The 18282-nt window shown below is 41.1% G+C and overlaps 1 protein-coding gene across 3 annotated transcripts in view; it reads left to right on the top strand.

Moving 5' to 3' along the window:
• The window catches only part of hmcn1 (hemicentin 1), a 91650-nt gene that overhangs the window by 23266 nt on the left and 50102 nt on the right, over positions 1-18282 (top strand). For 2 of the 3 annotated variants that reach the window (XM_019875396.1, XM_019875395.1), the window contains exons 7-20: positions 652-772; positions 916-1179; positions 1265-1409; positions 1576-1697; positions 2045-2314; positions 6400-6541; positions 6619-6746; positions 6867-6980; positions 8144-8302; positions 9326-9517; positions 9588-9683; positions 11348-11475; positions 11568-11712; positions 17039-17151. In XM_019875396.1, coding sequence (XP_019730955.1) covers positions 652-772; positions 916-1179; positions 1265-1409; positions 1576-1697; positions 2045-2314; positions 6400-6541; positions 6619-6746; positions 6867-6980; positions 8144-8302; positions 9326-9517; positions 9588-9683; positions 11348-11475; positions 11568-11712; positions 17039-17151 — 2139 coding nt within the window. Of the gene's footprint in view, positions 1-651; positions 773-915; positions 1180-1264; positions 1410-1575; positions 1698-2044; positions 2315-6399; positions 6542-6618; positions 6747-6866; positions 6981-8143; positions 8303-9325; positions 9518-9587; positions 9684-11347; positions 11476-11567; positions 11713-13288; positions 13412-13503; positions 13649-17038; positions 17152-18282 lie in introns of those variants that run through there. The other variant, XM_019875397.1, reaches the window with a different exon arrangement.

The raw sequence follows: 18282 nt of genomic DNA, 5'->3' as shown, positions 1-18282 counted from the left end.
GACTTGGTGTTGGTGGAGATTTGGCTCGCTCTGTGTTCAAGTGTTCTAATTACGCCTAGCTTGTGTTGCAGTGGGTGATTGGAGTTGAAATGCAAATACTGATCTGTGTGCGTGGGTTTTCTGTAGACCTCAACCTTAAGTGTTCTGTCCTGCTCTAAGCTGACCTTGCAATCCAAAAAGGCCAGTGCGTTGTCTTTTGCGTCTTCTCTGGTGAATTTGATGCTGTCGTCTAGATTATTTATGTGTTCAATGAATCCCTCAACTTCCATTGTTTTGATTTTGACAAAGGTGTCATCCACATATCTAAACCAATGGCTTGGTGGGGAACCTTTGTATGAAGACAATGCCAAATTTTCAAATTCTTCCATGTACAAGTTAGCCACAATGGGAGACACAGGGGATCCCATTTTGTTTTTTGTTTTTTACCCACAAGTACAGATGACGACTGACGGAACCCTTTCTACTCTAAAACAATGACAATGAATAGAATTTCTCTGAAGTAGAACCGCTTCAAAACCACTGATGCCACACTTACCGGAAAGGCCTATACATCATGAGATTTTACCGGAAAGATGTCACACCATTTCATGATGCATGGATTGTTTAGGGAAAATCAAATATGATTTGTCAAGTCATGTCTTTTAATTGCAGACTTCTAGTGAAGGAAGACACTCAGTTCGCATCTCAGGTCTCAGCAGCATAGACTTCCGAGCTGGGTTCTCCCGAAAGCCCACAATGGATTTCAAAAAGACGATCAGTCGTCCAGTTCAAGGTTAGTGAGTTGAAATATTGTTTCCAATTAGTTAATGTCCACAGAGCTTTGTTTGTCTTTCATCCATTATTTTCCCTTCAGTGCCATCATTTGGCCAGTTTTTGAACATTACAGTTGAAATATAAATTCGATTAACTTTCCAGGTATTCCAACCCACATCCTGCTGAACACAACTGGGCTGTCTCCACCTGCTCGAGTTGATCGGCTCGAGCTCTTGGCAATAACAGGCAGAGTCATTAAAACTCTGCCAATCCGCTACTATCCTGAACGCCAACCGTACAGCCTCTGGAACATCACCGATTTTATTCCACCAAATGAAGCCTTCTTTCTGCGGGTGACGGGATTTGACCGGGATGGTTTTGTTTTCCAGAGAGTCTCCAGTGTGTCCTTCTCAAGTATTATACCAGGTCAGTGATGCAGGTTGTACATACCATACATTGGCAATATGATCGATGAGAGATGAACTTTGCTTTCTGATGTATCTCTTATTAGATGCTCCGAAAGTCTTGATGCCAGCAATTACCCATGGTTATTATCTCCAGAAAGGGGGTGTAAGATGTCAAGTGGAAAGCGTGATTCCCTTCACACTACGATTCAGCAATGATGGAAGGCGACTTGGGATGGATCAATTATTCAGGTTAGCAGGGACACTGTCGATGACATAAAACCGTTATTGTTACTAAAAACGGGGAAAAAAACTACTTCACGCTACAAAATTATCATGCAGCTTACTGAAAACATACTTCAATACAATGTACAGTACCGCTGGATGTCCTAAAGCTCTGAAACGTATTTCATTCCAGGGAGTCTGACACGGCATCATGGGAAATAGAAGTGGTAACTTCAAAGGATGAAGGCTACTACGAATGCATTGCTATTAACAGCGCTGGAACAGGACGAGCTCGCACCTTCCTGGATGTATCAGGTCAGCACATATTTGAGCACAATTCACTTCCTCTTCCATATGGATATTTTCTTGGTTATTTCCAGATAACAATAATTAGAAATCACAAACCCTCATTCATTCATTCATTCTCTTCCGCTTATCTGAGTTCGGGTTGCGGGGGCAGCAGCTTCAGCAGGGAAGCCCAGACTTTCCTCTCACTAGCCACTTTGCCCAGCTCTTCCTGGGGTGTCAAGAGATGTTCCCAAACCAGCTGGGAGACATAGTCTCTCCAGCGCATCCCCAGGGCCTCCTCCCAGACCACCTCACCAGAGAGGCGTCCAGGTAGCATCCTGACAAGATACTATTCTGATGTCCTCTTTATGCAGAGCCACCTCCCGCTGTCACAGTTGAAGGCAACGTAACAGTTTCACCCGGATCCCGAGCTGTCCTCACCTGCCATGTTATCAGCACAGTCAGCTTCAACCTAACTTGGTTGAGAGAGGGTCTTGATGCCCGCCTGGACCCTCGGGTTCGCGTCTTGACTAATCTTTCACTTCAAGTATCTTCTGTGATGGCGGATCACTCAGGCTGGTATGAGTGTATTGCTGTCAATGAAGGAGGGATGACAGCAGAGCGAGTCAACCTTGTTGTGCAAGGTAAGGAGTGTGTTTTTATACCGCTGTCCAGTTTCTTCATCCATCCTTGTCTGATCCGCTGTTTTTTGATGACATTGTGCTTGTGCTTTTTGTTATTGTCAGTGCCTCCTTGTCTTCCAATTCCCCATGGTGTCGCCTCATAACAGTAAAGTGCACACAGGCTCAAATTGGAAAGAACATTCAGAGGTCTCTGGTATTGCACGAGAGCCTGGCTCACAGTTTCTATTCTCGTTCATCCAGAAGATTGATGACAATGTTTAGTTCAAGATGATCAAGTATAGCCACCAAATTCATCAAACCAAGTGTTTATGAATGTTGATTTGTGCTTAGGGAAACTGAGGAGGGCCTGCACACAAAATTGGTATTCCCAAACACATTCACAGTCATTGGTGATCAATCATGTTATCTGAGTGAGTGATTGATTTTATTGTCTACGATTCAAAACTGCTCCCACAAAGATGGAAGTATAAAGTTAAAGACTTGTCCAATGTCTTGGTGTGATTAAGAATTCAGATTCAAACAGAACCAAGCAATTTAATGCCATTCCTGATAATGTAAGCAACACAGGGAATGGATATTTGCCCGTGCTAATACACTGTCTGACATCACAACACTTTGCAAGCCCAACCTCTTAATATGTGATACTATGCTGTGTCTATCTGTCCTACTTCCTTCTTTGGCTCACTATAATTCCCTCTAATGCTTTATTGGGCATGTGAAAGCATTTATGTTTTCTGATGCTAATCCAAATTAAGGATATTACACTTCGAGAGCGTTATGTTTTTCACATTTAAAGAATCAGGAGTGAGTTGTAGCAGTAATAAAAGCCAGAGCCCATTACAGAGAGTCAGGAGGCCAAGAAAGAACAAGAAAGAGAAACAAGTATTTGCACGCTCTACTGCGTTGACTTTGTTAGACAACCGCCAGTCGCAAGAGAAGCTAATTCACGGGCCATATGGTGCTACCAAAATTCCTCCTTCGACAGTTTGAGCCAGGTTTTGATACCTAACCTTTATTACTTTATTCCACCATGCCTTTTTCTGCGTGAGTTTATATGACATTGTCTCTTTTCTTTGGTTTTCTTTTTTAAACTAAGATTCAGACCTATTTATGTGTGTGTGTGTGTGTGTGTGTGTGTGCGCGCGCGTGTGTGTGTGCGTGTGTGTCTTATCGCTCACTTCCTCTCTCAAGCAGCTGTCAGCAAGCTATGAGGGGATTGTAATTACCCCCCCCCCTTTGCTATCATAGCCATTTGCCTCCCTTTGAAGAGACTCAGGTCTGATCACCCGCAACACTTTGTCAGAATGTAGTTGACTTGAGAGTAGGTTGAAAATGCAGATGTGATGCCATGTGCCTTTTTCTGTCACGTGTGTTTGCATCGCAGGACTAAGAAAGACTTTTTTTCTTGGTCTTGGACTGAAGATGGACTTAATGTTCAAATTGCGTTATATATATTACATACATGTATACTACTGGGTGGCACAGTGCATGTGGTTAGCACACCTGCCTCACATTTCGGAGGTTGGGGGTTCGAAGCAGGGCTCCGGACTTCCTGAGTGGAGTTCATATGTTCCCCCTGTGCTTGCGTAGGTTGTTGACGGACACCTCTGGTTTTGGCTATATTCCATATCCATACGTTACGTTCATTGGTGACTGTAAATTGTCCAAAGGTGTGAATGTGAGTGTTAATGGTTCTTTGTTTATATATTATATGACAGGGGTGTCAAACTCATGTCACATTGTGGGCGACATACGGACTCGGTAGATGTCAAGTGGGCCGCGCCATTAACTTTATACCATACTCTGCTCTAAATAACTAAAATATCATGTATTTCCTTTGTTTTGGCATAAAGAAGCATTGGCGCATTGATACTGTCTCATGTGTTTGGTCTATCTCAGTGACAGGCCGAGACTGCTGTTTTCTTCTCTGATCAAAACAATGTTGTCTTCTACTCTGATCAAAACAGTGTGCCCCCTAGTGGATAATCCATGAAGTGCATTTTATGAAAAATATTCATTCTGTGTCTTTAATGCATTTTTTTCACTTTTAAATTATCCTGTGGGCCTGATCGAAATTCCTTTGGGGCCGGCTCCGGCCTGCGGCCCGTATGTTTGACACCCCTGATATATGATCTGCAATTGGCTGGCAACCAGTTCAGGGTGTGTCCTGCCTCTTGCTCAAGGTCAACTGGGACAGATTCAGCAGACCCTGGTGAGCATAAGCGAGATAGATAGATAGATAGACACCTAGATAGATAGATAGATAGATATCATCATCTTCATGTTCATCTTGTCAAACATTATTGCTCCTTTGAATCCAACCATAAAACCTTCGAGGAGGATAACGCAATTGACACTTACCAAGACTAAGTATCAAATGATTTGAGCATCATTTTGTTTGCTCTTTCCCTATTTTGCCTCTGGCTTTGAGAAGAAAATACTTTCTAATAACTCCAGTAAAGATGCAGGATGATACTGACATCAGTAACATTACAGCACTCTTGCCAATACAGTACCATTATTTACCGTATTCAATGAGGGCACACGGTTTAGATGTTATATTCATAAATATTACACTTCAAATATCAGCCAATGGGGCAAGCTTGTAAACAAAAACGAGTTGAAAACCTTTGTGTGACTCTCTCTAATCAGTGTGCCAAAATGAGTATCTCAATTCCTTATTGATAATTGCAAAATGTGTCTAGAGGTATGAAAGTGCAGACAATGACAGTGAGCAGTAGCAAATTTAAATGAGAACTAAGGTACTTGGATTGTGTATGTCTTGATTTTGCTTATGCTATTTGTAATGTTTATGCTTGAAATGTTTCATCAGTCTGCCAAGGTAGTAGAAATTGAGATGAGCCGATAGCTATAATCTTGCATACTTTCATGCAAATGCTCATTAATATGCATGTTTTATTAGATCGATACATACAATAAAACACAGATGACTTGTATGCAGCTGATCAATTCCCCTTCATTCTTCGAAGCAGTCCATATTTTGACTTTTCTCTCGAGCTGGGGTGTCCAACCCTGGTCCTCGAGGGCCCCTATCCAACATGTTTTCGATGTCTACCTCCCACAACATACCTGATTCAAATGATCAGGATCGTTATCAAGTCATAATTGAATCAGGTGTGTTGGAGGAGGGACACGTCTGAAGCATTCTGGCTCGAGGCCCTCGAGGATTGGAATTGGACACGCCTGCTCTAAAGTCGGCTGGGATACAACCCAGGAACTTCCACGACCTTGAACAGTAAAAGTAGTTAAAAAAAATGGATGGGTTTTGTTTTTTCCATTGCTAACCAGTATTTGGAAGTTGATCACAAAAAAGAAAATATAAAGTCTCTCCAACTATGCATTATACGTACCAAAAACAATTGTACCATTGTAGTTTATGTACTGTAGGTGTAATGAATGATTTTAGGAGCAGAAAAAGGAATCTTATGTGATGAAATTGACAGAAGAAAGGCAGGGAGTGGGTGTGAGCATGACTTACGAGTGGAAGCTCGGTAAGAAATCATGTTTTAAAGCTACAATGCTTCCAAGTTAGCTAACAAAAAATAGGTCTTTACTCCAAGTGTCCTTGCCATCTGTGGACAGGGTGACTTCATCCATCCAAAGAGACAAGCAAGAGTATGGTCTCGTTTGGCTACACAAGAATCCATGTACTTACATCTGACATTCTGGTGTATACAGTAGAGCTTCATGCTGTGCTATGTCAAGCGATGTAACAGGAATAAATCACATTATATCATTGATGCGCACTGGAATTGTGATTTATGCTGGAAGCCGTTTCCCCACGCTGAACTTTCTACAAGCGGAGTTCGGTGACTCAATTTGGCAGTTATAGCGGAACACACCCTTAAAGTGTTGAGGGACACATCATGAATCAAGTGGCTCCTCTCTGAAGATTCCACTGTTAACCAGGACTGGCGACAACTAATAACCTTCTTAGTTGGAGCAACTCTTGACGTTGATTAAATTTATGAGTGCCTGAACTGCAGTAGATGCCGTAGAACACTGCGCTGCTTTTTGACAAGTAAACTAGATTATACAAATCTGGAATGCCATTTTCCCTTTAGAGGTGCCTCGTGTCTCCGTGGAGCCTCGGAACCAGACGTTTGCATCAGGAGAAGAAGTCAAGATCAGATGCTCAGCCAGTGGCTACCCGCCACCCTTCCTGGCTTGGACACACAATGGCATGTTTATTATGGCATCAAGCAGGTAAATTCACTCTTCTTTTGAAAGTGTTTCACATTTTATTGGCTCTCGGTTAAGATGCAAAATATAATTTTGTTCAGACACAGAATGACAGGTGATGGCACGCTATCAATAAGAAACATAGAGAAGATGGATGAAGGTGTTTATGGCTGCTTGGCCAGCAACCAAGCGGGAACTGACTCGATGGTTTCCATCCTCACTTACATCGGTGAATGATACACACTGGCATTTCTTGAATGTACACAGACAAGACATATTTACTTTAACAATAAAAACATAAACTACACCTAAGTACTGTACAATACTTAGTTAACTGCTTTGTCCGTAGAATCTCCTGTGGTGACAGTGGCTGTTGATGAGATACTCACTGGTATTGGAGAAAACACTGTGATGGCCTGTTCTGCGTCAGGAATCCCCCACCCAGAGATCTGGTGGTACAAAGGTACATTTAACAAGAAGCTTTTTCAAGTAAATTTGACACGCATAGTATTATCCTATAAGCTGCGCACCTAAAAGTATTCAATTTTATCAAACGCCGACAGTGCGCCCTATAATCCGATATGGCTTGTATATGGATCGATATTCTGATTTCTTGGACGTAGTATTTTGAATGTTCTGTCAAGTGCTTTGTTACAGCGGCAGCAGTTGTGAAAGTTCTATTTAAGTAAATCTGTATTGTTTTGTATTGTATTGTATTGTATTCTCTTTAGTGTAGCTCCATCTAGTGAATGCATAACGTGACCTCAGCCACTATCGTAGCTTCTATTCTATGTGCCTTATAATGCGGTGCACCCTATATATGAAAACTGTTTTAAAATATGCCATTCATTGAAAGAGGCCTGATACTCTGAAGAGCCTAATAGTGCGAAAAATATGGTAGTTTAGTTACACAAGACTTGTGGAATGAAGCCACAACTTTCAGGTTTGGAGACAGCTACTCTATAACCTGAGCCATGCCGTTCCGACTGTGTTTTAGTTAGCCTATTGCTGGTGTCAGACATGATACTCGTACCTCCAAAAACAGACCATTTTTGAGTTCTACGTATTGGAGACTACAACTAACATATGGCTTCGTTGGTAAAGTGGTTGTCTTCCAACCTGAAGGTTGTGGGTTTGTTCCTCAACCCTTGAGTGACTTTATTTTAAAATAAACTATTACTGTGCAGTCGCTGGTGGTTTAGTAGTACACTCGCCTGACTTGTCTGTGGGCAGTGTGGGATCGGTTCCCACTCAGTGACAGTGTGGATGTGGGTGTGAATAGTTGTTTGTTTCTATATGTGCCCTGTGACTGATTGGTGTTCAGTTCAGGGTGTCATCCGCCTTCCGCAAAAAGTCAGCTGGGATAGGCTCCAGTAACTCCCAGCAACCCTGTTCAGGATAAGCGATGTTGAAAATAGATGCATTGATATTACTATGCAAATAAAATGTACCATACTAAGCTTTTATTAGTGATAAAAACATTTTTTCAAGTAAATAGCACCCCAAATGTTTTCAGTGTAACAACACAGAGACATAGTCACATTTTAGACAAACGATAAAATATTTGAGGCAGAAAATAAAATTGAGTAACAAGTACAAGCTTAAGCAATCTTTTCTGCTCGCCAGGTGATGTCCAGCTGCAATCAACAGCTTCGTTGGACATAGATGCACTGGCAGGTACAATGACCATTAAGAATACCCAGGAAGTTGATGCTGGAGACTACACTTGTGTGGCTTCCAACACTGCTGGCACTTCATCAGGAAAGGTTGCTCTTGATGTTGGGGGTATGTATGCAATTGTTTGTTTTTTTTTTCATTAGTTTGTTTTTTTTTTCATATGTAAATGCAGAATGAAGAATGTATATGAATGCCGATCTAAAGTACTATGCAAAAGAGCTTGACATATTTTTGGGAATCCCACGGGTCACAGAATTCTCGCAGGATTCTCACGGGATTGGAGTAAACGTTACCTTTGATCATGGATTCGGATGGTACAAAATACAATTGTTTTTTTTTTTTTTTTTTACTATGGTCCAGTACCGGGACTGGGATGTGATTTTTTTCTGTGTGAGTGGGATGGGACACCGTATTGCACGAAACACATCAAATATGGCACACATTTTGATTGAGTGTGTAATTGGTGTGCAAACATGAGGAATGACCAGGAGAGCTTCTACCTTTAAACAGCTGCCTCAAACAGTGAATACAGTTAATCACGTTTTACAACCATCAACTTTCTGAGGCAAATAAATTTGCAAAAGGGCCACATGAGAAACTATAATGCTTGCCGAGCCAAGCGTTAGCAAGCCAATATTCCACCTTCAACATTGTTCTGTAATATTTTAAATGTATTTAGACAAAGCATATTATCTAGTTTCAATAAAATGCTACATGTGTATATTTGTAATAATTAACATTTTTAAAAAAATATACATGAGTTTCAATAAAATGCTACATGTGTATATTTGTAATCATTAGAAAATAACATTTTTAAAAAAATATACATAGTCATTAAAATGACATCTTTCCACATTCAGTTCCAAGGCACAAGATGATTACTGGTAGTTTATATGTTGAACTGTGTCATATATGCTTCCATAGCCAGATAAACGCTATACTTGGATTTTTTGCACCTACACACAAATAAGAAAATGGCGGCAATATTAAGTGTACTGACACTTCAGTCACTGGGCAGCTCTTTGATATGTCTGTGCACAATCCTTACTGAATGGGCAGCTGAGTTGCTTTCAGCACATTTTACACGCGGATGAAATATAATGACCCTTGCCCACTTCAACTTCATTGCAGATGCACCAAAGTTCACCCAAGAGCCATTAAACGTGTCGGTGGACATCGGTTCCAATGTGACCCTGCCATGCCAAGCCCAAGGCTATCCAGATCCACAAGTCACCTGGAGGAGATTGGACGGTTTGCCCCTTTTCGATCAGCACCACAGACGTAGCGTCATGACTCAAGACAAGCGAGGTCTTCATATCACCAGTGAGTTTCACATTCACAGGCCGCATGTGAAGTCCATTATTTGGGTTTAAACATTTCTTCCGTATATCAGACCTGTGGGTTGAGGATGAGACAGAATATGTCTGTGAGGCTTCCAACCATTTTGGCAAGATCCAAACCCACGCAAGCATCACTGTGACAGGACTGGGTAAGAATGAGATTTGATATGAAATATGTTGACAGTGTAGCTTTGTTTTATTTGATTCATTTGTCGGTCCATATAAAGTTCACAGTACAGATTCTAAAAGAAAAATTAAGAACACCTACAAAACGAATGGCGGAATTGGTCGTGATGTATCGTTTTGAGCATTGACGCATGCGACTTTGTTTGTATTTGATCCCATGTACCTTGTGAACAACTCTTTCCGTTTGACAATTCCTCTGTTGTGAAAACACTCCAAGGCCAAAGTACAGACCCACATTGATGGCATATATCGCATATTTGAATTCACTCCTATGCGATTGTCTAATGGTCGGTATTCTGGACTCCCAGAATACCGACAAATAATAAATGTTAAATCCATCGAGCTGGAAAGGCTCACGAACGTATGTCTTATGCTCATGGTCATCAATCCACGATAACAAAAAATCCACAAAGAATGAAATGCAGCCACTGATAGCACCTTTAACTGCTCTTCATTTGCACCCGCAGTTTGCTTCATCTTAACGTCCTATTCACAAAAGATATGGCGCAAATGACATACCAGTGCAAACACGCCCACAAAGATTGATAGCGTACAATTTGCACCTGTTTCTCGCCCCCGACTGCAAATATGGCAAAGTATAAATGCAGCCTTTGCACCAAGACCGCTGTGGTAGCATGATGGCAGTTAGGAAGAGACTCTTCCATTCAATTCATGTCAAAACTCAAAACGCACTTGTTTAAAACTGCCTACTCGGTTGAGTCATTTAATTTTAATCTTTATTTATTTCTGTCCTGCCAATTTTTATTGTCCTTGTATTAAACATAATTGAGCATTGCACGGTGTCCTTGAATGCCAAGAAAGGCGCCTTCAAATTAAACGCATTAGGCTATTTTTATGATAATGATGCTGATGGTTTTTTAAAGATGACATTATCAGAATGACACATTGCAGTGGCAATGTGTCCTCTTGCTAAAAGAGGCTTCTTCAACTGACCTGCGATAATTTTACGCCAGCTTTCTGTCGATGTTGTTTGCGCCCCCAAAACTGTGTGTGGGCTATTATCGCTCGTGTTAGTGAATTAGATGTTGTTTATCAATGAGGCTATCTATTTTCTCCATTTTGACTGGTTAGCGCCACACAAAAGCCCCGCAAACCTTTCGTGGATTCGGCCCTGTGTTTATCTATTAGCTATTGGAAAATTATATATTTTATATTATTGTGACGAAAATCAAATGTTCAGATGGCATTTTGTGAGCAAGTTCTGCAGAAATCAAGCTAATGTCAAAGAGTTCACATATTTTTTCTTGCAAGCATATGATCACATCTGCGGGAAAACAAAGTGTGAGTGTCCTTCCTTTTAGCGGATGTGGAAAATTCACATAGTGTTTATATTGCTTTGTGTTTACAGCAACCAGTCGTTCTTTTTTCCCCCTCTCGTTGTAAATACAAACTCTGTGAAGTATCACTAATGGCTGACGGCTGCAATCAAATCAAATTGGTTTCCAAATCATTTGAATAAAAATGTGTTTAATTAAGACGTGTTGTTGAAGTGTTCTTTCATCGAACAAAACCCAAAACCCGTCCCCGAAAAAGTGAACTTTTTCGTGATCAATGGCCAACTTTTCTTGACCGAAGCAATCCGTAATAGCTTGAATGTTGTTTGCAGTGACGCCTGTCATTGCAATGAGTCCAGCAGTGATCAGTGTGATCAAGGACCAGCAGTTGACTTTACCCTGTGTACTGTTGGCTGGCAATCCACTGCCTGAGAGACAGTGGCTGCACAACTATGGCCTTGTAAGTACAATGGATCCTTTATGAATAGAAGTTAAACAGAAGTTGTAAAGTTGTCATGCATATGCCATAAGCCTGCCTTTTTTTTTTTTTAGGTGACCTCAGATGAGTATGTGACTGTACGGAGGGATGGCAGTCTGCACATTGAGCGAGTTCAGCTGGACGACGCTGGTGACTACACATGCTTGGCTGAGAGCCTTGTTGGGGCCACCAATCACACCACAGCTGTCAACGTCCACGGTAGTGTACAAAGATGACCACGGATACACTAAATAACACAAACAAAAAAACAATGAGACACATATTTATTTATATTGCATAAAAGATGACAGTATACTGCCTCACAGTTTTGAGGTTTGAATCTCTACTACCGCCTTACTTGTGAGGAATTTGCATGTTTTTCCTCAAGTGTGCGTGGGATTTCTCATATTCCAGCTTCCTCACACATTTGACCAAATTAATAAATGGGCATTTTGCATGCAGCGTAATGTGACAGTAACTGGTTGGTGAGTGAATTAAACTTAAAGACCAAGAGATTTTAGCAAAGATCTACTTTGAAAAAATGCACGGAAGAATTTGTCACAGTGAACCCTCGTTTATTACGGGGGTTACGTTCCAAAAAGAACCCTTGATAGACGCAATCCGTGGAGTAATCCGTGCACCTGCTCCTAAAGGTTTTCATCCTCGTTTAGAAAGACATGAGGAGTCGACCAATGAACTCAAAACGCACTTGTTAAAAACTGCCTACTCGGTTGAGTCATTTAATTTTAATCTTTATTTATTTCTGTCCTGCCAATTTTTATTGTCCTTGTATTAAACATAATTTAGCATTGCACGGTGTCCTTAATGCGTTTAATTTGAAGACACCTTGTCTTCAAATTAAACGCATTAGGCAATTTTTATGATAATGATGATGAGGGTTTTTGAAAGATGACTCGTTTAGAAAGACATGAGGAGTCGACCAATGTTCAACAGCCTTTATTGTCCACATGTCCATCTCTGATGAACACCGCCCCCCGACTGCAAATATGGCAAAGTATAAATGCAGCCTTTGCACCAAGACCGCTGTGGTAGCATGATGGCAGTTAGGAAGAGACTCTTCCATTCAATTCATGGCACAACTCAAAACGCACTTGTTAAAAACTGCCTACTCGGTTGAGTCATTTAATTTTAATCTTTATTTATTTCTGTCCATTACACAATGTACAACATACCTACATGCATCTCAACAACATAAAACACATGTTAGTCATGCCCACATACCGTTTTTACTTTCTAAACAGAAATTTCGGAGCAACTACAAGAAATCGAAGCACTGAGCTCACGCTTTCATCTCTTTCCTTAAACTGACTTAACCCTCATATTATGTTGAAAAAAAATCACATTGATTATGTTGTCAAGTTCTGCAGAAATCAAGCTAATGTCAAAGAGTTCACATATTTTTTCTTGCAAGCATATGATCACATCTGCGGGAAAACAAAGTGTGAGTGTCCTTCCTTTTAGCGGATGTGGAAAATTCACATAGTGTTTATATTGCTTTGTGTTTACAGCAACCAGTCGTTCTTTTTTTCCCCTCTCGTTGTAAATACAAACTCTGTGAAGTATCACTAATGGTTGACGGCTGCAATCAAATCAAATTGGTTTCCAAATCATTTGAATAAAAATGTGTTTAATTAAGACGTGTTGTTGAAGTGTTCTTTCATCGAACAAAACCCAAAACCCGTCCCTGAAAAGTGAATGCACTTTTTCGCGATCAATGGCCAACTTTTCTTGACCGAATCAATCCGTAATAGCTTGAATGTTGTTTGCAGTGACGCCTGTCATTGCAATGAGTCCAGCAGTGATCAGTGTGATCAAGGACCAGCAGTTGACTTTACCCTGTGTACTGTTGGCTGGCAATCCACTGCCTGAGAGACAGTGGCTGCACAACTATGGCCTTGTAAGTACAATGGATCCTTTATGAATAGAAGTTAAACAGAAGTTGTAAAGTTGTCATGCATATGCCATAAGCCTGCCTTTTTTTTTTTTTAGGTGACCTCAGATGAGTATGTGACTGTACGGAGGGATGGCAGTCTGCACATTGAGCGAGTTCAGCTGGACGACGCTGGTGACTACACATGCTTGGCTGAGAGCCTTGTTGGGGCCACCAATCACACCACAGCTGTCAACGTCCACGGTAGTGTACAAAGATGACCACGGATACACTAAATAACACAAACCAAAAAACAATGAGACACATATTTATTTATATTGCATAAAAGATGACAGTATACTGCCTCACAGTTTTGAGGTTTGAATCTCTACTACCGCCTTACTTGTGAGGAATTTGCATGTTTTTCCTCATGTGTCCGTGGGATTTCTCATATTCCAGCTTCCTCACACATTTGCCCAAATTCATAAATGGGCATTTTGCATGCAGCGCAATGTGGCAGTAACTGGTTGGTGAGTGAATTTTACGTAACGACCAAGAGATTTTAGCAAAGATCTACTTTGAAAAAAAGCATGGAAGAATTTGTCACAGTGAACCCTCGTTTATTGCGGGTGTTACGTTCCAAAAAGAACCCTCGATAGACGCAATCCGTGGAGTAATCCGTGTACCTGCTCCTAAAGGTTTTCATCCTCGTTTAGAAAGACATGAGGAGTCGACCAATGTTCAGCAGCCTTTATTGTCCACACGTTCATCTCTGATGAACACCATTTTTGGGTGAAAAACTAGGACAAAAATATACAATTACACAATGTACAACATACCTACATGCATCTCAAAAACATAAAACACACGTTAGTCATGCCCACATACCGTTTTGACTTTCTAAACTGAAATTTCGGAGCAACTACAAGAAATCGAAGCACTGAGCTCACGCTTTCATCTCTTTCCTCAAACTGACTTAACTCCTAATCAATGCAACCCTCAAATATAACAGCATGGGGCACAATAACCGAAACAAATGTGGAGTCTGCAAATAAGATATATTGTCATGTAGAAAGGTACATTATTTTAATATTACCATGAACTTAGAATCACAACCGTTACAGTCAGCTTTATTTTTATTTTTTATTACACAATACAATACTGTACTGTAGAATGAAACCAAAGATCAAAACCTGTTTTTGCTGCCCATGTAAATTCGGCAAACTGTACAGAGACGCTGCTTGGAGACTACTGACATTGGTCTACAGTCCCTTAGCCAATCAAGATGCAGAATAAAATGCACTGTTTAAAAAAAAAAAAAAAAAAAAAAAAAAAACCTGCACTCAAAATATCTGTGAAACAGCACAACTGTGAAAGGTGTACCGCGTCATAGCAAGGGTTCACTGTAATGCGATGTGCCAGTATCCCGATCTCTGGAACCCAGGGCAAATGACTTTGCCATGAGAATCTGCTGAACCTATAGCCTTCTTTGAGCTGCTACTCATCTCCTCCACAAAACCTGTTTTTGCTGCCCATGTAAATTCGGCAAGCTGTACAGAGACGTTGCTTGGAGGCTATTGACATTGGTCTACAGTTCCTTAGCCAATCAAGATGCAGAATAAAATGCACTGTTTAAAAAAAAAAAAAAACCTGCACTCAAAAAATCTGTGAAACAGCACAGCTGTGAAAGGTGTACCATGTCATAGCGAGGGTTCACTGTAATGCGATGTGCCAGTATCCCGATCTCTGGAACCCAGGGCAAATATCTTTGCCATGAGAATCTGCTGAACCCATAGCCTTCTTTGAGCTGCTACTCGTCTCCTCCTCCTCCTCCTCCTCCAAACCATCGTCTCTGCTCCCTCCTGTGCCCTACCCCACAGTTGGGGGTGGGCTAACCAAGTGCAATGTATCAGTGCTTATTGGCTCCAGCTCACCCAAGACCCGGATTTGGACAAGCAGAATAGAAAATGGATGGATATGGTGGATATGGCATACAAGATGGTGAAGGCCATAGGTTACACATTATCTTTAACTTTTGGGGGTTGTGATGCAAGCCAACATGTTTTGCTTTTGACTCAAAATATCTGTGTATTTAATTGCCTCTGCTGAAGGAGAGAAGTTTCTCCCCCACATCTCTTTGAAAGCATTTTCAAGGCCAATTTTCCACAAATAGGGTGGAAGGCTACAGCATGGAGCAAGAAAAAATAAAATTACTTGAAAGGTAATCTTGGAACACATTTTTGTACACATTTCACAACAAGTGTTTGGGCCTTATAATCATTGATTTTTTTTTCAGTGCACTGGTCTTACATTTACATTGGTCAATCATACGTGATGTATAAATTAGGGTGGCAAAGGTTTGGCCCTGGGGCCACTTGTAGCTTGCTGCAAGATTTTTATTGGCCCACAATGTATTCTAATAATAAATCCAGAACATGGCCTGCATCAGAAGGTTAAAAGAGGTTAAAATGTTGAAAGGTGTTGCATTTAAAAATAATAATAATAATAATAAATGCACATGTCGCTGATGGTGTAGTGGTACACTCGCCTGACTTGTGAGCGGGCAGCGTGGAATCGCTTCCCACTCAGTGCCGGTGTGGTTGTGGGTGTGAATGGTTGCTTGTCTCTATATGTGCCCAGCGACTGACTTGCAACCAGTTCAGGGTGTCTTCAACCCGAAGTCAGCTGGGATAGGCTCCAACACCCCCCGCGACCCTGTTCAGGATAAGTGGTGTTGAAAATAGATGCATGAGACATGGATGGATAAATGCATGTTTTCGGAATATCTCCTGAAGCCAGAGGTCATGAAGAAACCCACGCAAGCATAAGGAGAGCATGCTCCACGCCACACAGGAATGCCAAAACCTCGATTCAAACCTCAGAACTGTGAAGTGGATGTGCTTACAATTACGTCAACCCCGCCGCCCCCAGTTGCCTAGATAGCCGCAAAAATAGAAAACACATGAAGAATAGCAAATTGAAAGGGAAATAAAATGAAGCCCATAGTTTCATGCTTGACAAGGTGATGTAAAAAAAAAAAAAAGTGACCATTAAGAATTGGCCAAAAACAAAAATAATGGACAGATGCCAGGATAATGAAGCTGCTGTGACAACCAAATTTTCAATAAATAAATGAATGCATTAATCCATTCAAGAGCATTTCCCCTTTTCTGTTAGTTCAGTGTAACACTTGTGACAGACAAAATTTTTGTGTTTCAGTGATAGGTGAGCGAAGTAAAAAAAAAAAAAATGTGATGTTTAAAATAATGTTGGCCACACCTGTTTTTGGAGTAATCAAAGATTAGGGCAAAAGTATGCCCTGATATCTTAAATCTGTCATTGGCACATCACATCCTTTTCTATAGTCAAATTTATTTTCATTATTTTATTTTATTTTTTGTTTCCCCAAAAACATCCAAGACGTGAGTGGTCTAAAGAAATGTGGTCTGTGACTAGAAAAAAATAAATCGGGTTGCGATTACGGGATAGTAACAAGATGGAAAGAAAAGGAAAATGAATTACCTTTGCCAAGTTTTCACTGAAGGGAAAGACATTCTCCAGATGCTTCTGAGATGCAAGACATCCCAGTAATGTTAAAATGGTTTATCCACAAAGTGATTGCAATGACTTTCCAACTTTGTTTTTGCTATTAAGTGATTCCATCCATTCAACATGGCCCTCAAGTGTTCAGCACGATTGAGGGGACACCCATCTCTCTGCCCTGCCGTGCCAGCGGGATACCCACACCTGAGATCACCTGGTCTAAGGTCTGTAATGGTATTTACATCATTTTCTTATTTGGCTTTCAAGTGAAATTTATGGAAAATGTAATAGGTTCACGCGACATGAAAGTAGGACATTTAAGTAGAAGGATGCACTGGTGATTTCCTCATCTCAAACAATTCATTGAAACAAAAGTCAACAACAATAGTGGGTACACTACAACAAAAAATGACTTGATGAGTTATTGAGATGTTTAATCTCAATAACTCATCAAGTGCCCTTGAGCATCGATTACACCTTGACGACGACGATGTCTCATGCTGTTCACAAGTCCATTTATTGTCTGCTGAGGCATGGCATCCCACTCTTCTTGAAGGGTAACCCCCAGATCATTGAGGTTCTGGGGTGCAGCGTTTTGAGCCTCTACATGGCGACTCAGCTGATCCCACAGGTTTTCAATAGGATTCAGGTCTGAAGAAAGTTCAGACCATTCCATTTGAGGTACACCAGTTCTCAACAGCTGTTCATTGATGATGCGACCTTGATGAGCTGGAGGAGCATTGTCGTTCCGTGAAGATGAAATGAGGCCCATGTTGTTCATGTAGGGGCACAATCACTGGATTGATAATGTTATTCAGGTCGTATGGGCTTGTCACTTTACCAAGTGTAGGGCAGTTCTGTACAGACTGGGCACACCTGCCCACACTGTAACACCGCCACTACCAAAAGCTCATCTGGTGATAACAGTGGCTCATGTGCAGTGCTCTTCTTGGCATCGCCAACATCGTTGGTGGCCATCATTTCTGCTCAACGTGAATCGACTTTCATCAGAGAACAGCACTGAGGCCCACTAGTATCTTGTCCAGTGTAAATGCTCCCTGGCCCATGCAAGACGATGAGGCCTGGTCATGTGTTGAGGTACCCTTGCAGGTCATTTAGCAAGCAGACCACACTGATGTTAACTGCTATGTGTTTTTGGCTTAGCTCAAAATACTTTGCTGCTGTTTCCTTTTTGTGTGCGTTAGGCAGCAATTATCTCTGTATGGGCTACTAATATGCATTAGATATTGCATGTGTATGTTCAATATCTCAAGCTACAGTTGAAGAGTTCCAGAGGTTTTTGAGCGTCACATGCCTGGAAATCAATTTTGACTCAAAATCTACTCTGGAATTTC

Source organism: Hippocampus comes, unplaced genomic scaffold, assembly GCF_001891065.2.
Source record: "Hippocampus comes isolate QL1 unplaced genomic scaffold, H_comes_QL1_v1.1 scaffold132, whole genome shotgun sequence".
NCBI lineage: Eukaryota > Metazoa > Chordata > Actinopteri > Syngnathiformes > Syngnathidae > Hippocampus > Hippocampus comes.
Note: the sequence above shows the minus strand (reverse complement) of the source record. Positions and strands in the feature narration are given on the sequence as shown.